The sequence below is a fragment of the Equus przewalskii genome, chromosome 5 (assembly GCF_037783145.1).
Source record: "Equus przewalskii isolate Varuska chromosome 5, EquPr2, whole genome shotgun sequence".
NCBI lineage: Eukaryota > Metazoa > Chordata > Mammalia > Perissodactyla > Equidae > Equus > Equus przewalskii.
In genome coordinates this window covers 40928971-40948105 of record NC_091835.1, presented here as the reverse complement: position 1 = coordinate 40948105, position 19135 = coordinate 40928971, and the positions used below count along the sequence as shown (strand labels likewise).

Below are 19135 nucleotides of genomic sequence, written 5' to 3'. Positions count from 1 at the left end.
ACATTCTGAGCACGGGGGCTGGCTCTGACCTTCCAGGTCATCACAGTCCTATGTTTAGTGATGGGCGCTCCTCCACATTTATGCCCTTGTCACCTAGACTCACATCCACGATTTCAGTAAGGAGCAGTTATACTGTGGGACGACCTAAGCTCCTTTAACTCTTGGAACCACCTCAGTCCTCAGTGAACTGATTCATCTTCGGCACAGCACAGAACCCCAGCATCTCTGATTGGGGTTCCTTCTGGCAAATTTCTCCACCTGTGGCAGCTGCCCAGATTGGAACTGTTTGTTCTGACCTTCCTGGTGCCACTTGTCTGAAGACTGCCTGCCGACTGCTCTGTGACACAGGCTCCCTGCCAGTGAAAAACCACGACTGCCCTTTATATCATAATTGAGTGGACATGGGATTTACGTCATTGGAGCACCTTGCCTGTCTGACTCCATTTCATATTATTAAAAACAGAGACATGGGACTTTTTTTTTTATAAAAAATTTATTGAGATGATGCAATTATAGGCTTTTCTTTAAAAATTATTTGCAACTCACTGGCCCTGAGAAAAGGCATTTTTTTGTTTTTTTTTTCTTTTTTGTTACATTCATTTGATTCAGTCCCTTATAAACCCCACACCTCATAAACAACAAGAGATTAGAAATTAAACCAAAAAAAAAAAAAAGAGAACTTCTAGATTCGTCCTGGTTTGCAGGTGGTTGCAGTCACAGAGAGAAATCTTCAAAAATGTTCACTTGGCATGTGTGAAAGATTAAGGGAGTTGGTAGTTGTTTAGTGTTGATGCAGATGGGGCCGAAAGAGCATCAGGTTAGGTTCCTGTGGTTTTTAGACAGGTGGGGATTATTGCCTCCCCCCTCCCATTGACTTCCTTGTGTCACCTCCTTCATTCCAAGTTTTTGCTGAGAAGATGTGCAGGCTGAGTGGGTGAGAGCTAACTAGCACCCAAGGCTTGGGCAAAGAAAACTGCCCTTGTTCTTTGCATATTTTCCCTAATCTTTTATCTTCAGCTTCCTGGGTGGGAATGGGTCAAATTGGGGTAAGGCCAGGTTGAATCTCAATCCTAATTCTGTCCCTGGCATGCTGTCTGTTCGTAGGGCAACCTCTATGATACTTAGGTTTCCCTTCTGCAAAAGGGAGTTAACATTTCAAAAATGTATTCAGAGTTGGGTCCTGGGCAGTGAAAGGTGGAGATGGTGGTTACTTAGTCATTTAGGTAAATCTCGTCATAGCCATTTGTTTCAGCTGAATCTCCATTCTCATTTGGACAAGGTATCAGTGTAAAAAGACAATGGGTCAGAGGGTTCCAAACACACTGTTGAAAGGAGAAGACCCATCAGTCTGGTATTCGTCTTTTCCTGTGGGGGCCCCCCAAAAGGATTTGGAACACTGGAGATGCTGATTTGGGCAAGACCAACTTGCCTTGGGACAAAAAGATCTTAGAGATAACGTTACTTCCATCCAGCCAGTCCAGCCAATTACCACTGCTTTCCTCTGATGAAGAGGAGGCTACCTGGCTAACTTGAGGTGCAGGGAGAAGAAGCTAGAGAATTTCAAGATACAAGTGAGAGCCTCGGTCCAGGACACAGCTGGAGGCAGCTCTCCTCCTGAGCGCTCTTCTGCATTTTCCTTTCCTGATTTCTGATCCTGCAAGTCAAGAATCCCCACAGGAGCGGCAGGGAAAGGCCAACTATTGGCATCACGGATGTGCTTTTAATTTGATTCCAGGTGACATTTTCATCACCCCTAGTACTTAGTGTTGAAGTGACAAATTTCATGCTAGATAGATTCTGCAGTCAAATATAAACCCTCCAAGGGCAGGGATCGTACCCGATTCATCTGTGAAGCCCTCATGGCATCTAGCACATGCTTCATCAAGGTTTGCTAAATTGAATCTGAAATCTTTGGGGTAGGCCGTGTCTAAATACTGTATCCCCGGTGTCAGCACTGCCCAGGTATTCTCTCGAAGGACAAATGAGGAGGACTTTTTCCATTAAGGGAATCAACAGAAAATCATTATTGATAACATCTGATGGGAAATAAAGACTCCATTGGAATTAGCACATCCTATTTTCTCTTCAAGAGGCTTAGTGTCATCCTAAGCCTTATATATTCTCACAGGATATTACTTTAAATACAGAAATTCTTGGGCAGAAGAGAATTTCCCTCCATGATTCAACCATAAGATTCTTTGCACGGTAAGAGCCTGAGTCTTTATACTTGGGTAAAGTGAACAGAAGGAGGTGTCCTAATCTTAGAAAAGAGGAACATCATACCCTGGTCTCTGATTTCATGCTCAAACAAAGGGCTTCAGTGAACATCTATCCTTTCTCTGCAGCCCTTAAACTCAATGGCTTTCACAACACACCAGGTATTTGGCTTAATCTCTCCATGTGAGATACAACATCAGTCATCACAGAGGGTAGAAAATGTATCACTGCGTGCTGAACACTTTCGAAAGACATCTGTGGCGCGCTGGGATACAGCGGCATCTCATCACCGTTCAGTCTGAGACCAAACCCTTCATAACGCGACCCTCTAGCCTCACCCAGAAGGTCCCTGACCTCACTGCAAGCCCAACATTACGGAAGGTAGAGTGGAAGGAGCATGTGACAGTGGGAGGAGGCTGGCCACCTCCACGTGTCTACCTGCGACCTGATAAGAGGCAGGAACAGGGCAAGACTGAAGAGCCTTGATCAGCTCTTCAATTCCAGTGTCCTTGAATCAGAAGTCAATCTATTTGTCCCTCCCTCTCCCCAGGCTGGTGTCCTAGTCAGTAAGGTGGGGGAGAATTCCTCCAGCCTGTGTGCCGCCACCTTTATGTGCCTGACTCCACTCAGAAATGGCTTGAGGAGGTGCCTGGAGGTCTGGCAGCTTCCCTTGGGAACTGCTGCTGACAGTGCACACAGGCACCTGGGGGAGCCAGGAGATGCTCACCCAACCGAGCACAGGAAACAGAGAAACGAGGAGGGGTTCTTTGTAAGGCAGGTCTCATCTTTTGGATTAAAAAAGACTCTACTCTTAATATTGGATTCTGAAGCCATATTGAAAGAGTTCATTTAGATGGCTAGAAAAGGAAAAAAAAATCTAAAACAGCTCTTTAAAAATATTTGTTATCATCAAAAGTACTAAGGGGTGGCACTTCCCTCATTCTACAAGACACTACCGACCATATTTTGAGGTGAAAAACAGCCACGAAGGGGTCCATTCTGAAACACAGCTATGAAAGAAGGAAACAGTAACGTATCTGAGGAATTTCCTGTCTGCCCAGACTGGGCCGCCCCCGGTAGGAACTGAGACTGCGTGCCAGGATCCTCTCCTCTCAAATGTCCTGTGTCCTATGGGGACCAGGAAACTTTAAAAAAGGCTAGAAACTAAAAAAATCAGGTGAGGGCATGAAACTGACCAGAAGATGGCCTCTGGGATGGAGCAGAAAACCCTTCCTTTCTCACTAGCCTCAAAAACCAATAAATCCCCACGACAGATTTTTCACCCAGTTTCTGGACCATCAGGCCTGTGCGGTCTTTTCGTATTTTCCACTTTACAGTACTTCCAAGCTAATCCCAAGGTGCTGGGGTTTTCCGAATAGCCTGGATGGCCTTCCATCCTTATCTTACGCTCTGTGGCACCACCAAGCCCACGGTTCTCACAGCTGTGTCAGGGGCTGGATCAGCACTCATCTTTCTGGAGGACAGCAGCATCTGTGGACGTTTCTGACCTCCCTCCGACGGGTAGCCAGACGCTGGAATGTGGGTTTGATTTTGTGGCGGTGGCCACAAAACACCCAGGCCACTGATTCTGCTTGCCAACAACTCCCAAGACTCTGCAAGAGGCTGACCTCTGCTGAAGGGCGGCTGGAGCTCCACAGCAGGCGGGGAGGGCGGGGGGAGGGGAGCAGGGAAGGAGCGAGAGCAAGAGAGAGAAAAAGAGAGCTCTCTTTTTCACTTTATCCTTTGTAAAAGCATCTTTTTTTTTTTTCTTTTTTTTTTCCCCAGCCAAGACCCAACAGCAACAGGAACAAACCTGATCCACGTGGCAGGATAAAGAGGAACCTGAACCCTTTTGCAAGTATTCTTTCCTGACCAGCTGGGCTTCCCGCACTTTGTGAGATTTGCAAAAAAAATATATATATATAATAGATATATATTTCCATAGGAAAACAACCTCGGATGTCTTCCCCTGTATGAATGCTGAAAAGTCAAACTGCATGTTCTTAAAAAAACAAAAACAAAAACACCATGAAACTAACAATAGGTGGAAGGGTGAGGGTGAGGAATTACAGATGGAGAGATTCCCAATGGGTAGGAAATGTGAAACTCGAGTCCTGGGCTTGTGCCCTCGGCCAGAACTCCAGCCCCGCCTTTGCTGGGTGGTTTGTCTAAGGTGCTCTGGGGTCCCTCCGGGTACGCAAGAGAAGCGTCACTCCCATTTCTGGGTCTCTTCCTTCACTCTCCTCAGCCCGCCTGCTCCATCACGCCTCCAGCAATCCTGGTGGGCAGGTTCCCTCGGCTGCCGCCCGCTCAGGTCGGGGTTGGTTCCTTCAGCATTCATCTTCCTGGTATATTTGTTCATCCAGCTCCTGGGACTCAAGGTGCTCCAGACGATCTGTTCGGCCACTCATGATTTCATCTGGGGTTTTCATAAACCTTTGGAAGAGAAAATAGAGGAGTAAAGAGACTGCATTTTCCTAAAGTTGTCTTCACCTCAAATCTAACCTAAAAAAAGAAAGGCCCCATCATCTCATACAGCTGGAGAGCTACCAAACCCGGCCATTGATGCTAACTTAGCACAAACTAGAAAAAAGTGCCTGTTCCTCTGCCTGCCTGAAAAATGGCGAAATAACTGTAAAAAAGTCTAGGATGACTGTGGGGTAGAGAGCGCCCCTTGGAGCTGTGCATTCCTGCATGACCATACGAGGGAAGCCCAGTACAGCTCACTTATCTGCGTTTCTTATTTTTAGAGTTAGATTTTACAAAGACCCATGAGAGCTGTATATCCATTTCTAACCCGGAACATGAGCCCAGGGAATGGTATTCAAACTTGAATTTAGCTCGAAGGATACAAGTAAACATGAATGGAAAATTTTGATAATAGGGCAAGTTAGTAGGGCTTTTGGAAATTAGAAAGGCAAAAAGAAAGAGAATCTATTTCAACATTAACACTAATCCACCCAAAATGCTAGCAATTAATCCCCTTTAGTCTAGCTTCCTTTGCAGCTAGGTGCACACAGCAAGCCTTATCTTCTTTTTCATGGCTTTGCTTGGAGATAACATCAGTGGCCTGTTTCGACCACGATTTACATGGTGCAGGAAGGCAGCCTGGGTGCAAGCGTCCTGCCCTTACTGTAGGAGTGCCCTTTCCACAGCCCACTCTGTTCCTGCCCACCCTCAACTTCCCATATACTCTGCCCTGCACCAGATGAACTGTCTTAGGACATACATTTTCTCTCAACACTCCATGTTCAAAAGCCTAGGATGACCACTAAGCAAGTCAAGGATACACTCTTTGGCCTGCCCATCAGAGTCCTCTGTCATCTCTACCCAGCAAACTCTTGCTCTCCACTATTTGCTAGCATGAACCCTCTACTCCAGTTGGGCCCGTCTTTTTTTCTTATATAAATCATGGCTCATGCCCTCCTCCAAACCTTTAGCTTTGCTCTTATTTGGAACCTCTTTACTCCTTTCAATGTCTGAGCCCTACTCATTCTCTAAGCTCTGCCTCATCATCAAAGAGCTGCTTAAAGGCACCAGTCCTTACTGACATCTTCCTTCCCTCAAAGCCCAGAAACCCTGTGAAGAGTACCCACAATTTAACACTTCACTTGATTACACACTGGGTTTTATACCAAGAAGCCTTCATTTTGTGGCAAGTCCGGCTTCCAACACTCGTTTCCTCAAAAATGACTAATCTCTCATCACTAATAGCACTATTCTTTCCTTTTATCATGTTGAAAATCACTACTGGAAGCCCAGGAACCTTTCAGCTACTACGACTTTTCTGTTCTGCCCATTATTGCTGAACTTCTCAGGCAGTATGATCCGTAGCATCTGCAGGTCCATCTTCTGCTTTTATCCCCTAGCTAAAACTTCTCCCTCCACATCTGAAGTCACTAATAACCCCTCAAGGCCAAGACCACAGATATGCTCTATTTGGCCCTCCAAACTACTCTTTTTTTCTTTTGATTACTTTTTGCATTCTCCATACCAGGCTTGTCAAGAAACATTTATTGAAAATCTCCATCAGGTCTAAAACAATTATATAAAATATAATCCTCTGCTTTCTAGGAGTTTGTGACCTAGTCGTGGGGAGAAGGATTTCACATGTATAACTACTAAAAATGCAAATCATGATGTAGTTTAGGACCAAGGGAACCCAAGAGATTACAGAAGATATCTGTGTGTGTTTGAGCAGTTGATGAAGGCCTCATAAAGGGCATGGACCTTCATGGTCCACAGAGATGGACATAGAGGCTATATATATCAAAAAAGCAAAAATGAAAGGGATATATGTTTCTGGCATGTTAAATCACGTTAGTGTTGTAGGGCAGCTGGCAGTGTGTATTATGAATTCGGGAGGCAGGAGAGTGGACCAGAAGTAGAAGGAGACTGTTGAATTAATCTAGATGTGAATTAAGTCTAGACATTAGCTTTCATTGGAGGGAAGCAAGAATAATGCTTTTGTCTTTCTTTCATCTTCCAAATCTCATGAAAGTGCTTGTCATTGGTAGACTCCAACCTGGAACCTGCTGGTAAGAAATCTTGGGAAATGTGGTTTCCAGGCTTCTACCCCCTGTAACATAGAATGGAGTGGGAATGATGCTGAAGCGCCAAAGGACAATCCAGCACAACGACTAAATTGGATATAGGAAGAGTCAAAGACAGCTTTAGTGTCAAGGTTGGTTGCTTAAAATGACGGTGATGCACCTCAGGAGTAACAGGAATTCTGGAGGGGGGAGGAGATTTCTAGTACGTGAAAAACGTCTGTGTTGAATGCTTCATGTCTGAGATACTCACGTGGACACATCCTGTATAAAGCTCTCGGAAACTCAGATTTGGAAATTTCAGGGAGATTTTAGAGCTGGATCTAGAGATTTAAGAGTCTAACCACTGGGGTGATAACTGAAGCTGTGTAATGGGATTAATTCATCCAGGAAAAAGGTGTAGATTGTGAAGAACAGGAGCCAAGTTCTCAGTTTAGGGTGAAGGAGGAAGAAGAGGCATCAGCAGAGTCAGAAAAAGGAGGGTTCTTCTTTTACTCCTTTCTATTCTGTTTCCATTTCTTGAACAGCCTTTTCCGGTTGAAAATTTCCATTGTTTTCACTACTCCTAAGTTATCACAACTTCCCAATGCTAAAGCCCAGATTCTCGGCTCATTCCACTAAGTTCTCATCCCAGTGAGCTCATCTGCTCATCCATAGCAGCGTTTTCTACTTGTATATAGATAATTCCAAATCCACATCCCTAGCCCCATCTGAAACTCTTTTCTGTCCCACCTGCCAAAACCCACAACCTAAGGTCGTGTTTGTGGATCCCACCTTCTCCCAACCTTCACTTGGTCTCACCATGTCAATTACCACCAGTGTCAGAGGTCTACTTCTACCTGTCCTGATTCGTCCTTTAGATCCCTTCTTCTTCCTCTTCTAATTCTTTCTCCTCTCTTGCATAGTACTTGGAATCACAATCTATGTGGTAGGTTAAATGGTGGGAACTCATTAGCTGTGAGGAATTCTGGAAAGAGGAATGTCTAGTGCAGCAGCTTTCAGACTTTTCTGATTACGTTGCATTGTAAGAAAACATTTTATATCATGACTCATCACATACACATACACACACACACACCCCCTGGAACAAAATTTTCCTGAGTCAACAGTCACTCAATTCATGTGATACAATCTGATATTTTTCAACTTTATCCTATCGTATTCAACTCTGTTCTATTTCATTAAAAAGTTGTGACTGACTCATTAAATCTATTTCATGACTCACTAATGGGCCATGACTGCAGTTTGACAAACACTGGTTCAGAAACTAGCTTACAGGGTTGGGAACCTAGAAGTCCCAGTTTAAGTCCTTGCTTTGCCATTGACAACGTTACTTTGGTTGTTCCCTTTAACTATGGTGGATGTTAATACCAGATAATACCATTTGATCATTGCCTTATTTTAAAGGTGAGTCAGATTGTGTTTATTAGTTTTGGCTTTACTATAGGACAGACAAAAGTGAAAAAAATTTTCTTTTCTTAAATTCTAACAAACCAGCACCTGGTATCCAATTTGTAGCAATGATGGCTTTGAGCATCAGACAGGCAGGTAGACATCTTAACAGTCTCCCTCCTCCCTCTTATTTAAAGAAAACAATATCCTCCCGAAAGAAGGAAAGGAGAAAGAGGAAATGCTACCTGAACAAAAGCCTTTGTCCTGGCTCCTTCCTGATAATGTTTAGTTTGTAGTAGTGGCGCAGGGCTCTGGACATTTTCTCATAGGTCATGTTTGTCCTGTTCTGTTTGTTCAAAGGAGGAAGAGAGAAAAAAAGCACAAAGACACAATGAAATGAACCTGAGAAAAGGCGCTGGGGGAGCTATTAAAATAAAGGCTCTCAGCTGCTCCTGCCGTTTGGGAAAGCTACCTGTGAATGTGCTGGCTTCCAGGCCCTCGTTCCCACCCTTCGTGCCTTTCTATCTGCCGTCGCCAAGATTTCTCCTAAGGTGAATCACCCTTTGTCAGAAGTCTCGGAGCTCTAGCTCATAACGCGTATCCCGCAGCAACCTCCCCTGTTTCCTTTCCCAAGACTGCACTCTGCTGCGCCCGCGGAATTTCCTGCAGATCCCTCTATGTGTGGGTCATCCTTCACCTTCTGACCCGCACAGAATTTCTTTTTTTTGTTGCAATGACCTTTCTCAAACTTGTGTTTCTGGTTTGTCATTTTAAGGAAGAGATTTTTTTTTGTTTAAATTCCTGTTGTGGAAGCAAGAATACAGTGGTTCCGAGCCCTGGGGCTATGGCTCAGTGTGGGAGTTGCGAAGGATTTTTCTCAGTGACTCACACACTGAAGTGTCTGTCAGTGGGGCCTGGCCATATTTGGGCAAGGCGTGCATGAGGTCCTCCTCAACGGGGCCAGAGTGTGGCTGCCCTCCTGGAAGGCTGCAGCCAGGGCAGAGTGCAGCTGTGTCCCCTCTGTCCCCTTTCATTCCGCTGATCTGGCCTTGTGCCACCATGGTGCCTTGCTGCTTCTGCCCCACATCGACCTGTCTGTGGTCAGGCCTGAATTTTGGTTACTCACTTTTTTAAAGTAGGAACATATATTTATTAATTAAAACAATTTTTTGGGGGGCGGTGGGAAACCGTTCTATTTATATATTTTACTTTATTTTATTGTGGTAAGAACACAACACGAAAGCTACCCTCATCACTAATTTTTAAGTGCATAATACAGTAGTGTTAACTATGGGTACAATGTTGTACAGCAGAGCTCTAGAATTTATTCATCTTGCTTCATGGAAACATTATGCCCATTAATTATTTTTTTTTTTTACATTTTTTTTTTTTGAGGAAGATTAGCCCTGAGCTAACATCTGCTGCCAATCCTCCTCTTTTTGCTGAGGAAGACTGGCTCTGAGCTAACATCCATGCTCATCTTCCTCTACGTTATATGTAGGATGCCTGCCACAGCATGGTTTGATAAGTGGTGCGTAGGTCTGCACCAGGGATCTGAATCGGCAAACCCCGGGCCGTGGAGCGGAATTGCTCACTTAACTGCTGCGCCACTGGGCCAGCCCCTATGCCCACTGGTTAGTAACTCCTCATTTCCCCCTGCCCTCAGCCCCTGGCAACACCATTCCACTCTTTGATTCAGTGAATTTGCCTATTTTAGATACTTCATGTAAGTAGAATCAGGCAGTATTTGTCTCTCTGTGTCTGGCTTATTTCACTTAGCATAGTGTCCTCAAGGTTCATCCATGTTGTTGCATATTGCAGAATTTCCTTCCTTTTTAAGGCTGAATAGTATTCCATCATATATATATATAAATATACACACACCACAGTTTCTTTATCCATCCATTCCATCAATGGACATTTTGGTTGTTTTACCCACTTTCTACATCTATGCACTTTGACAGTTTTCCTAACTATGAAAGACTTTATCCTTAAATTCCATTCTCTCTTCTCAGTGTGGAAAACTGTGGGGCAATCATACTTCTTGCACTGTTTGCTTTTCAAGTAGATGTCTGAAAGTCAGAACGTAAGTATTTTCTATGTAGAAATGGGCTGTTGCGAACATGGGAATTTCTAACTGAGCAGAACAGAGGCAACACTTCCCAAAGCTCCCCTGTGAGTCACAGAGTCCTGGAGCGCTTCCCTGTTACCCAGTTCCTAATGACATGTGGGTGGCAGGGCCAGGTCAAGGGGATGGGAGTAAGGGTTACTCATAATGCAGCCCCATCAGACCGGGACATGTTGAGTTAACTGGCACCTGGCACAAGAAGCAAATGGAAAGTGACATTGTTATTTCCTTCCCTGTGCAACTAATTGCCCAGCGAGGAATAAACTAAATAATGACGGGAAGACTTAGGAAGCAGAAGACAGACAATTATCCTCCAACCCAGGGCCAAGGGCTTGCGTTTGGCACTAGTTGACAGAGGAAATACCTGGGGCCCTTTTACCTTATGGTTTCCCCACAGTCGAGCCAGTCCATTGGGATCCACTATCCGGAATATTTTGGATTCTTTGTCCTCCCATCGGATGAAGTTTTCGTACCGGCTGTCAGAAAGCAACTGATAGACGTAATCCCAAAGCAGCCTACAGTCTACAGGGGAAAAGGGCAAGAAAACACTGTTGAAAAGGTTTCTTGTTGAGGCACTAAGTACAAGAATCAGAGAGTAACCGAGTAACCGCTTTCGCCTACTTTGGATTGACTGTCTCATCTCCTTGTTTTACAGTGAGGAGACTCCGGCCCAGAGAGACCTGTGAGATGGTGTTGGAGAAGGGCGGCCTTTGACCTGTGGAGGCCTTAGAGACCACACAGGCCGAGTGCCTCCCTCCACAGATGGGGATACAGTGACAAGAGAGAGGAAGCGACTCGTCCATGGTCATGACCAACGCCTTGAACTTGAGGGAAGCCGCGTGAGAGATGGAGAGCAAGCTCCGACTGCAAACGAGTTGGCTCTGAAAACGGGTTGAAAGAGGCTGGCAGGGTGAAAGGGCAGAAAGAGCCCTACTGCCCCAAAGAGAGCGATGTGGTATAAATGGGGTGCTAGAAGATTCCCTGGGGGTTGGAGGGTGATACTGAATGGATAAAGTTGTGAAGACAGGGGTCGGCTAAAATATGGCAGAAAAAGCAGCATGATGTGTGAAACGCTGTGGGAAAAGAAAAACTACATGGCTTGGAGACCTTGACTGAGGGAACTGTAGCTTCCATGGTTTCCAGAAAGAATATGGCTATTCTCATTACAGCCTACTTTGGAGGTCTTTGAAATTGTTCTCAATAGAATCACTGTGGAAAGAAACCCAGTGCAAAAAACCCACTTTCTCCATTTGCAGAACTGACATTCAATGATTTGGTTAGACAACAGTATTTATTAAGTCAGTTAGTACAGGCCAGGCGCTGTGCTGGGCCTCGGCTTTTGGCTGTGGGTTGGTAAATTCAAAGAGAAGGCCCACACTGCACGTTTTCCCCTGGTTTTAGTGCTCTCTGGGTTTGTGCCTAAGGGTGCAGGGTTTGCCCTCTAGCAGAGCCTTCACAGGTGGGTGGGGACAGACGTGTATTTTGTAAGTCTAGCTGATGCTGGACAGGCCTCCAGATGAGAATAAGAGGCCCCAATTTCCAGATGTTCACTGTTGATTCTGGGAGTTTTGAGAGGCATTAGCCAGAACGGCTAGTAATAAATGACGAATTATTGAAAGCCAAGGACGTGCTCGGCACTTCCCATGCATTATTCTAATCCTCACTTTCCAGGCATTATTTCTAATCCTCATTCTCCATGCATCCTTTCTAATCCTCTAATGCCCAAGGTCGCTGCGGGTTGATGGAGCTCCAGGCTCCTGCTCTACCATGTGCTGACTTCCTGACGTCGGGCGAGGCCTGGCACACCTGGGAGGAGAGGGTCCAATCCAGATTTGAGATATTCTAGAGCCAACACATTCACTCCCAGGGAACAAAACACACCCTGCTCTGGACTATATTTACAAGGGAATTGAGTCAGGTCACCCTGGGCAAGTTTCTTATATGTCCCTAAGGCTCTTTCCTCATTTACGAAAGGACAACAACAATGCTTACTTCACGGGATTATTGTGTTAGCGATAACGCGAGTGAAGAAAGGGAATGAGGAGAATATTGAGGACATTTATGGGGTGCTGTTTGCAGGCACCGTGCTGCACGTTCCACAAGCATGGCTGCAGGTGACCCTCGCAACACCTGCGGAGGCCAGTGCTGCTGCTATTCCTGCTTTATGGACAAGGAAGCTGCGGCTAGAGGGCTTGCTGATTTACTCAGAGGGCACAGCTGCTGAGCGACACGTGTAGGGTGTAGGCTTTGAATGACTCCAAAGCCTGGCTATGCCACACCTCCTGATGCAATTTCTCTTCTTGGAGAAGCTGGTTAACAGGTACATATTTGTAAAATTTTAGGACTTTCCAGAGCAAGGTTTAACTCTGTGTAGTGTGTCCTCGGTGAAAGCCAGCTTTCTCTCTGAACAGCAGAAGGAAGGGACATAAAATGTGCCATTTTCCAGGAGGCTTAATCTTTCAAGGAACTACCGTTAAACTTAAAATGATCATAAATCTTTAGTGTCCCTTACTGAATCCTTTTTTCCCTGATTATCTGTGTCTAAAAGTTAATGTGATATGTGATTTATAGTGTTTTGGAAAAGGACAAGTGGTGTTCTACTTAAAACAATGACACCATGCTCCTAGACTTGGAACCCCACCCTAAGTGGCTGCCAGCCACTTCTATTAGCCTCCTACCTACCCCTGTGTTCTTTATTGCCAGAGGGTGGGCTGAGGAGGGAGAGAGAACAAGGGGACCAATCCTAGCATCATAGAGTATCTGAAGCAGTCAGTGTCACACTACTGCAGCCTGAGAAGAATCTAGCTCATTTTTAAGGCACTCGTAAGAGAACAAGTCTAGTTTCCAGGCAAAGCGGTGCAGCAGGCAAAGTGTCTTAATCCTCCTTGCCATCTCCTGGTCCTGCAACATTTTTACCACAAATGGAAAACAGAGAATTGAGCTGTGGCTTAACTGTCGAGTTCTGTCCTACCATCCAATGGCACATTTTAATTTCCCACAAGCTCTTCCACCTGGAAAACACCTGATAAAACCAAATATGATACAAAATGCCAGTAAATTAGGAGGAACAAAGGGGTTCGCGTCTAACTCCTTTTCTATTTCCCCACAGGGTTACAATCATTTTTACCACAGAGTCTTGATGACACCTTTGGATTTGTCTGGATTGAGAATGTGACTCTCTAGAGTGTTCATTTTAATAAAATTTAATAATAAAAAAACCCACCCAGTTGTCTTTTGTAGTTTGCTATAAGGAAGTTTTGCTCCTATGAAGATGAACAGCATACGGGCTGTTCTCTGACCTCTAGCCCAACTGCAGCTAAAACTTAAGGGCATGGTTCTCTCCCACCCCCATCCCCATCTGCACAAGGACTTTCGCTTTCATAGTTTCTGATGCTTCTCTTTTACCGTCTTGGTACATTCTATTTCTCATTAATAGTGAAATGCGAACTGGACCATTTCTCCAGGTAAGAACTTCACCAGCACTGGGTACCATGCCGGTCTTTCAGAGGCAGCAAACAGCGACCTTTACATAAACCATTTACTAAAAAAGATCTAGAATTTTATCTGCTCTTTGGTTGGTAAATGAAGGACAGAGCTTACTAGAGATCAGACTTTACCTAGAAGTTTCAAGAACATTTGTATCTTGCAAACTTTTCCCTTTCATAAGTGTGAAAATAACCCCAAACAACCTGCCAGTTGATCACGTTAAATGCCATTTAACCCAGCAAAGCCAACTTTAGCTGAGTAATAAAAATATGTTGACATTCAAGGCATACTGAATTACTCAGTCACTAACAAAGGTAGCAACAGGAATTTTGTGGCATAAACTGATTGTTTCAAGCTCAGAGTATAAATGGCTTTTCTAACATTATTGTTTTGTTTCTTTAGTTAAAAATTATGCCAGATGATAAAAATAACTGCCTGACCACACAACGGTGTTTTTTTTTTTTTTTTTTTTTTTTTTTACAATTAAAGTTCAAGCCATAGGAGTTATTTTTGTTTTTAAGATTTCAACTGAATAAAAGGCATATCCTTTTTAGTTCCCTGGATCCTCGGGAGGTGTTCCCACAGCCCACCCACAATTTTTCAGCTTTGTCAAAATCCATGTCTGCACAGATACAATATTCTTTGATCATTAATGAAAATGCTTAATACTATATAATAAAACCCACCAAACTCTACAAATGAAAGTTCATCCCATTACAAAACACTTGAACGTGCATATGAAAAACAATGTATATCACAAAGCATTCATTAATCGTAAGCGCATTTCTCTTAAACTAAAAGGCCTTCTAGAAAAAGGCATGTGGGTATTTTAAACAAATATCCATGATTTGGATTGTCTCTTCCATGAGACAAAGTTTATGACAGGGCTTAGCTGGGGTGATGTGCCATATTCTAATTGCAGAAAGAGTGCTCTCTCTCTCCTGCTGGGTGAGGTACTCTGGGTATCCGCTGCTAAAAGGCATTGTAAAAAATCCCTCCTGTGGTTAGGGAGAAATATTTTCACTCCCACGTCTGTCTCTTACCAGAGACTCACTGTATAAGCTCACTAAGCAGGGACTGTAAAAAGATGGGCAATTCACACACAACCAATATGATTCCAAGTGAAAAAAAAAAAACCATGCTAGACAAGACTGATGGTTAAAAAATCTGAGTGGGCAACTCAAGTTATTGACAAAGGGAATGTTTAATGATGGTGGTTAATTGAAATTTCAGGCAAGCTTCAAAGAAAGTAATTTTATGTTGTTTTAACTGCCCCAGTGGAATTTTAAATGAAGGCCTGCAAACTGGAGTTCCACGGACATAATCACCAAGAAGAGGCTGAGGGACCCTGTTTCATTTCTTTAAATTTATTATGAAAAATTAATAAATTTATTTCAGGTTCAGCAACAGAACAGGTAAGTAACATGCAAAATAAAAGGCTGCTATTCTGCTTTATAGCAGTGGTTGTAAACTAGCGGCAATCTTTGCCCCCTGTGGGGTACTGGGCAATGTTTGGAGACAATTTTGGTTGTCACAACTGAGGTGGAGGATGCTCCTGGCATCCAGTGGATAGAGACCAGGGATGCTGCTAAATGTCTTAGAATGCACAGGACAACCCTTCACCACAAAGAATTATCTGGCCCAAACATCAAGAGTGCCAAGCTTGAGAAACGCTGCTTATAGAAACACGGGGTTTCCAATATGCAGGTGGCCATCTGGAGCTCAGTTTTTTTTCTCCCTTCCCAATTCTGTATCAGCCAACACCTAGAAGTAGAAAGTTGATAAATCCAGTGCAACCGACCCTGTATTGATACATAGAGGTGTTTTTACAATGGGCAATTGCTTGTGCTTTGCTGTGGCTTAGGAAAACAGAAACCATATGTGCACAGTGGCAAGCTGGGGGAGGGAGAAGCTAAGGAAAAGATCTACGCTTCCCGGCTTCACTGGGGCAGAGACCACAGCTACAAACAAGCTTGGACCTTTTCACCTCTGGTTGCATAAGGTGTGGAGCAAGGCTGGGAATTACTGGCATCTGCAACGCAGGCCTTACAGCTGAGATTAAACCCACAGCTGGAACCGAGTAATGCCCCCAGTGCAGGCTTTGCTCAGGTGTGGGGGCAGCCTGGGAATCTGCACGCAGGGACTGCCGGGAGGTAGGGACACTGCATCACAGAAATGAAACAGACTGGAATTTCCAGTCTCCTCAAGCCGCTTCTATTATTTCCCACCCAGCCAGTGGGCTGTTACCATTTTATCTTTTAAAAACGTTGTCCTGAAACTTCCTTCTCTTTTAGGGCTCTTTGATTTCTCAAGAGTTCACAGTGAAAAATAAAGTGCAGTGACTCAGAGAGTGTGAAAAGTCACAGCCACTTGGGATATTCCTGTCGGAATGAAGGACCCTCCCCTCCCGAAGGGTCTCATCCATTTCCCCCAAATATGGACAGTGGGCAAAACCTCAGAGGAGGTGAGAGGGAGTGCAGAAGTTAATCTCCAAGGAAATAGGAAACTAGGGTGCCTTGAAGGGGTGAACTCTGCAGGCCAGCATCACTTGAAACAAATGCCCCAGACACAGGCCTTCCTGGTCAACGCCCCGTGCCAACTCCAGGGGGGCGGGGTGCTGGCTGTGCCCACTGCTCTCCCCTCACTCTCTGTAGCCCTGGAGTAGAGCAAAGAAAAATGGGGCAGAGGAGGGACACTAATACTTACTAATTAACCTACTTGTGCTATATATTCACATATTGTCTCATTATTACTCAAAAGTGTGCAGAAATGGGTATTAGTCTTCTCATTATGATGAATAAGGAAAGCAGGCCTCAGGGACAAGAAGCACCTCTGCTTGGGAGACAAGGATTGGATTCCAGTCCTGCTGACTCCAAGAGTCCACACTTTCCCACCAGCCCACATTGCTTCCCCAGGAACGTCCCAGGCGAACTGTGGATCAGGACCCTTGTCCACAGCCCTAGAGGGCTCTGCAGAGGGTCATCTGCCTGAGATAATGCAGAATACCAGCTCTTCCAGCTGGTACTAAAACTCTGAGCCCCTCTGGCTTATGGAGACATCCCAGGACCCTGTCCTTTCTTTCCTCCAAACACAGATATTTACACACATCCACATGCGTGCAAGGGCGCAGACGTGCGTGCACACCCCCACTCCTTACCGCAAAGACCAGGGATGAGACGGCCCTCATCACTCACACTAATCCCTTTAGATTTCTCTTCTATGACGTCTTTTCCCCTTTAAGCCTGCTCCTGAGGCTCATTTATAAAAGAAAATAAAAGTCCATGAGCCTCATTTGAAACAATTTCACCAGCACTAAATACTGTTGGGGAGGAAGCAGAGATGGAAGCGAGAGGGAAGAGTACAGTGACTCCCCCCGGTCCTTGCAGCCCCTGAGGATGAGCCTCCAACTGCTGACCCTGGAATCTCAGGCTCATTTTTCCTCATCTGATTTAAGATTAAGGGCTTCTAGGATTGAATTTCTGTGCATATAAAACTCATCCAGTCAATAAAACCAAATCAAGACAGGACATTCTTCCTGTCAGGTGGCAAATAAGCAAGACAGGAGATGCGATGTCTCTTTGATAAGAATCTTTTTGTTTCTGTTAAAAATGTAACTTTGAGAGAGAATAAATGTTTTTTAAAGTCTCTTTAAGGATCTGAAAGACTGCCATGAGGTGTGTTATAAGAGGTCTGGCACTGAAGAGAACATGAGCGGGGAGAGGATTCTATGTTTTATCTGCCATAGGATCAACCAACTAATGATATCCTCACAAAGAATGAGGAAGCTCACGCTTGTAAAGAAAATCGAGAGACTTAAGCAAAAGTTGTGAGATGAGCACAAGAAAAAAAATATTCTCTACGTGGATGAGTCTTAGACTTCAAACAACCAAATCTGTACGGGCCTCTAAAGTCCCTACTTTTGTGTAGCAAATAAAGAGCTATGAATGGATTATAAACCAGTTTGCCAATGAGTCGTGCTTCCTTAGCAGATTTTTGGATTAAAGCCAAGGAAGGGACAAGCCGACAGGAAGTCTGGTAACTCAGGTTTTAATGGAATTGAAGAACTCTAAGAGAAAGCCAAAATGACTTAAAATTTTTCCTTTAAGACTTAGCTGTCTATAGTTAAAATCAAAGCAGGAGCTTAGTTTGCTTGATGGCTCACAGTAAGAGGGATCACTGCCTTATGCCAACTAAGATGCAAAATTTGGCATTTAGAGATGCTATACCCTATCACCTAGAAAAATGCCTGCCATGTAGATATACATGATAATTTCTGAATCAATGAATGATTTGACCACATAGTTCAAGTATGCAAAGAAACAATTTCTCTTACTTAGCTGTATTTCATTTATGTTGATGTTATTGTAACTACTCCGACTGGTCTGCAGTCTACAGCCTGCAGTCTACAACTCGTCTCCTTTCTCCCACTTGTTATTGTTCCTTCCACATGTCTTGGGCATGCCTCAGCCTCCACAGTGTGAGGAATTCCTCGAGAGCAGGGGCAGTGTTTTCTATTCTGCACCCTACCTTATGCCTGTGATTCCAAGCATACCCAACATGCACGTAAACAATGCTGGAGACCGGGGACAGCCAATGATTTCTGTAAAAGGCCAATTAGCAGATATTTTAGGCTTTGCTGGCCGCACATTCTCTGTTGCCACGACTCAACCCTGCCATCTCAGCACAAAAGCAGCCCCAGACAATACTGCGTGGGTGTGGCTGTGTGCTAATAAAACCTGATTTACAAAAACAGGCGGTGGCTGATTTGGCCCGTGGGCCGGGGTTTCCAATCCCTGCTCTAGAGTCCCAGGACAGAAGGAAACAAGTGAGTTGGAAAGAACACTGGACGGAAGCTCAAGGCTGGACTTTTAATGTGTCTGAATCTCAGTTGCTTCATCTGTAAAAGACCCTTCTATAGTTTTCAAATCATCAAGTTTTAAGAATGAATTTCAACATATACTGAAAATATGACTCATGACATTACCAGTGTACCTGATCACCACATGGTGCTCAATGCCAATATACGTGTTGGCTGTGAAACACATTGGTGACACACAGGCTGGCGACAATTTTGTGGGCCGAGAAAAATGTTAGGTTGACAGATGCTGCTTCCCCTCTGCACCCCCGCCAAGCAATCCCTTCCCAAGGTTAATAAATAGAAAATAAGCACAGAAAGGAGCAACCGGCTCACTGTTACATACACCATTGGCTATTCGATAAAAAATTAGAACCCAGGGATCTTGTCTCACTCTGCCCTGTGTTACACTCTCTCCCACAAACACCAGCCAACTTATTAAACTCAATAACAGTCCTTCTTAACCTTTAATAAATATACAACACCTTTAAAAATAAGCTATATGTT

At 44.4% G+C, this 19135-nt stretch overlaps 1 protein-coding gene across 5 annotated transcripts in view; it reads right to left on the bottom strand.

The window, feature by feature from the left end:
• Positions 1 to 474: 474 nt before the first annotated feature.
• Positions 475 to 19135, bottom strand: part of ETV6 (ETS variant transcription factor 6) — a 223319-nt gene continuing 204658 nt past the window's right edge. For all 5 annotated transcript variants that reach the window (XM_008513529.2, XM_070619113.1, XM_008513530.2 and 2 more), the window contains 3 exons: positions 10667 to 10809; positions 8405 to 8505; positions 475 to 4653 (listed from right to left, as the gene is read on the bottom strand). In XM_008513529.2, coding sequence (XP_008511751.1) covers positions 4548 to 4653; positions 8405 to 8505; positions 10667 to 10809 — 350 coding nt within the window. In that variant the 3' untranslated portion in view covers positions 475 to 4547. The remainder of the gene's footprint in view (positions 4654 to 8404; positions 8506 to 10666; positions 10810 to 19135) is intronic.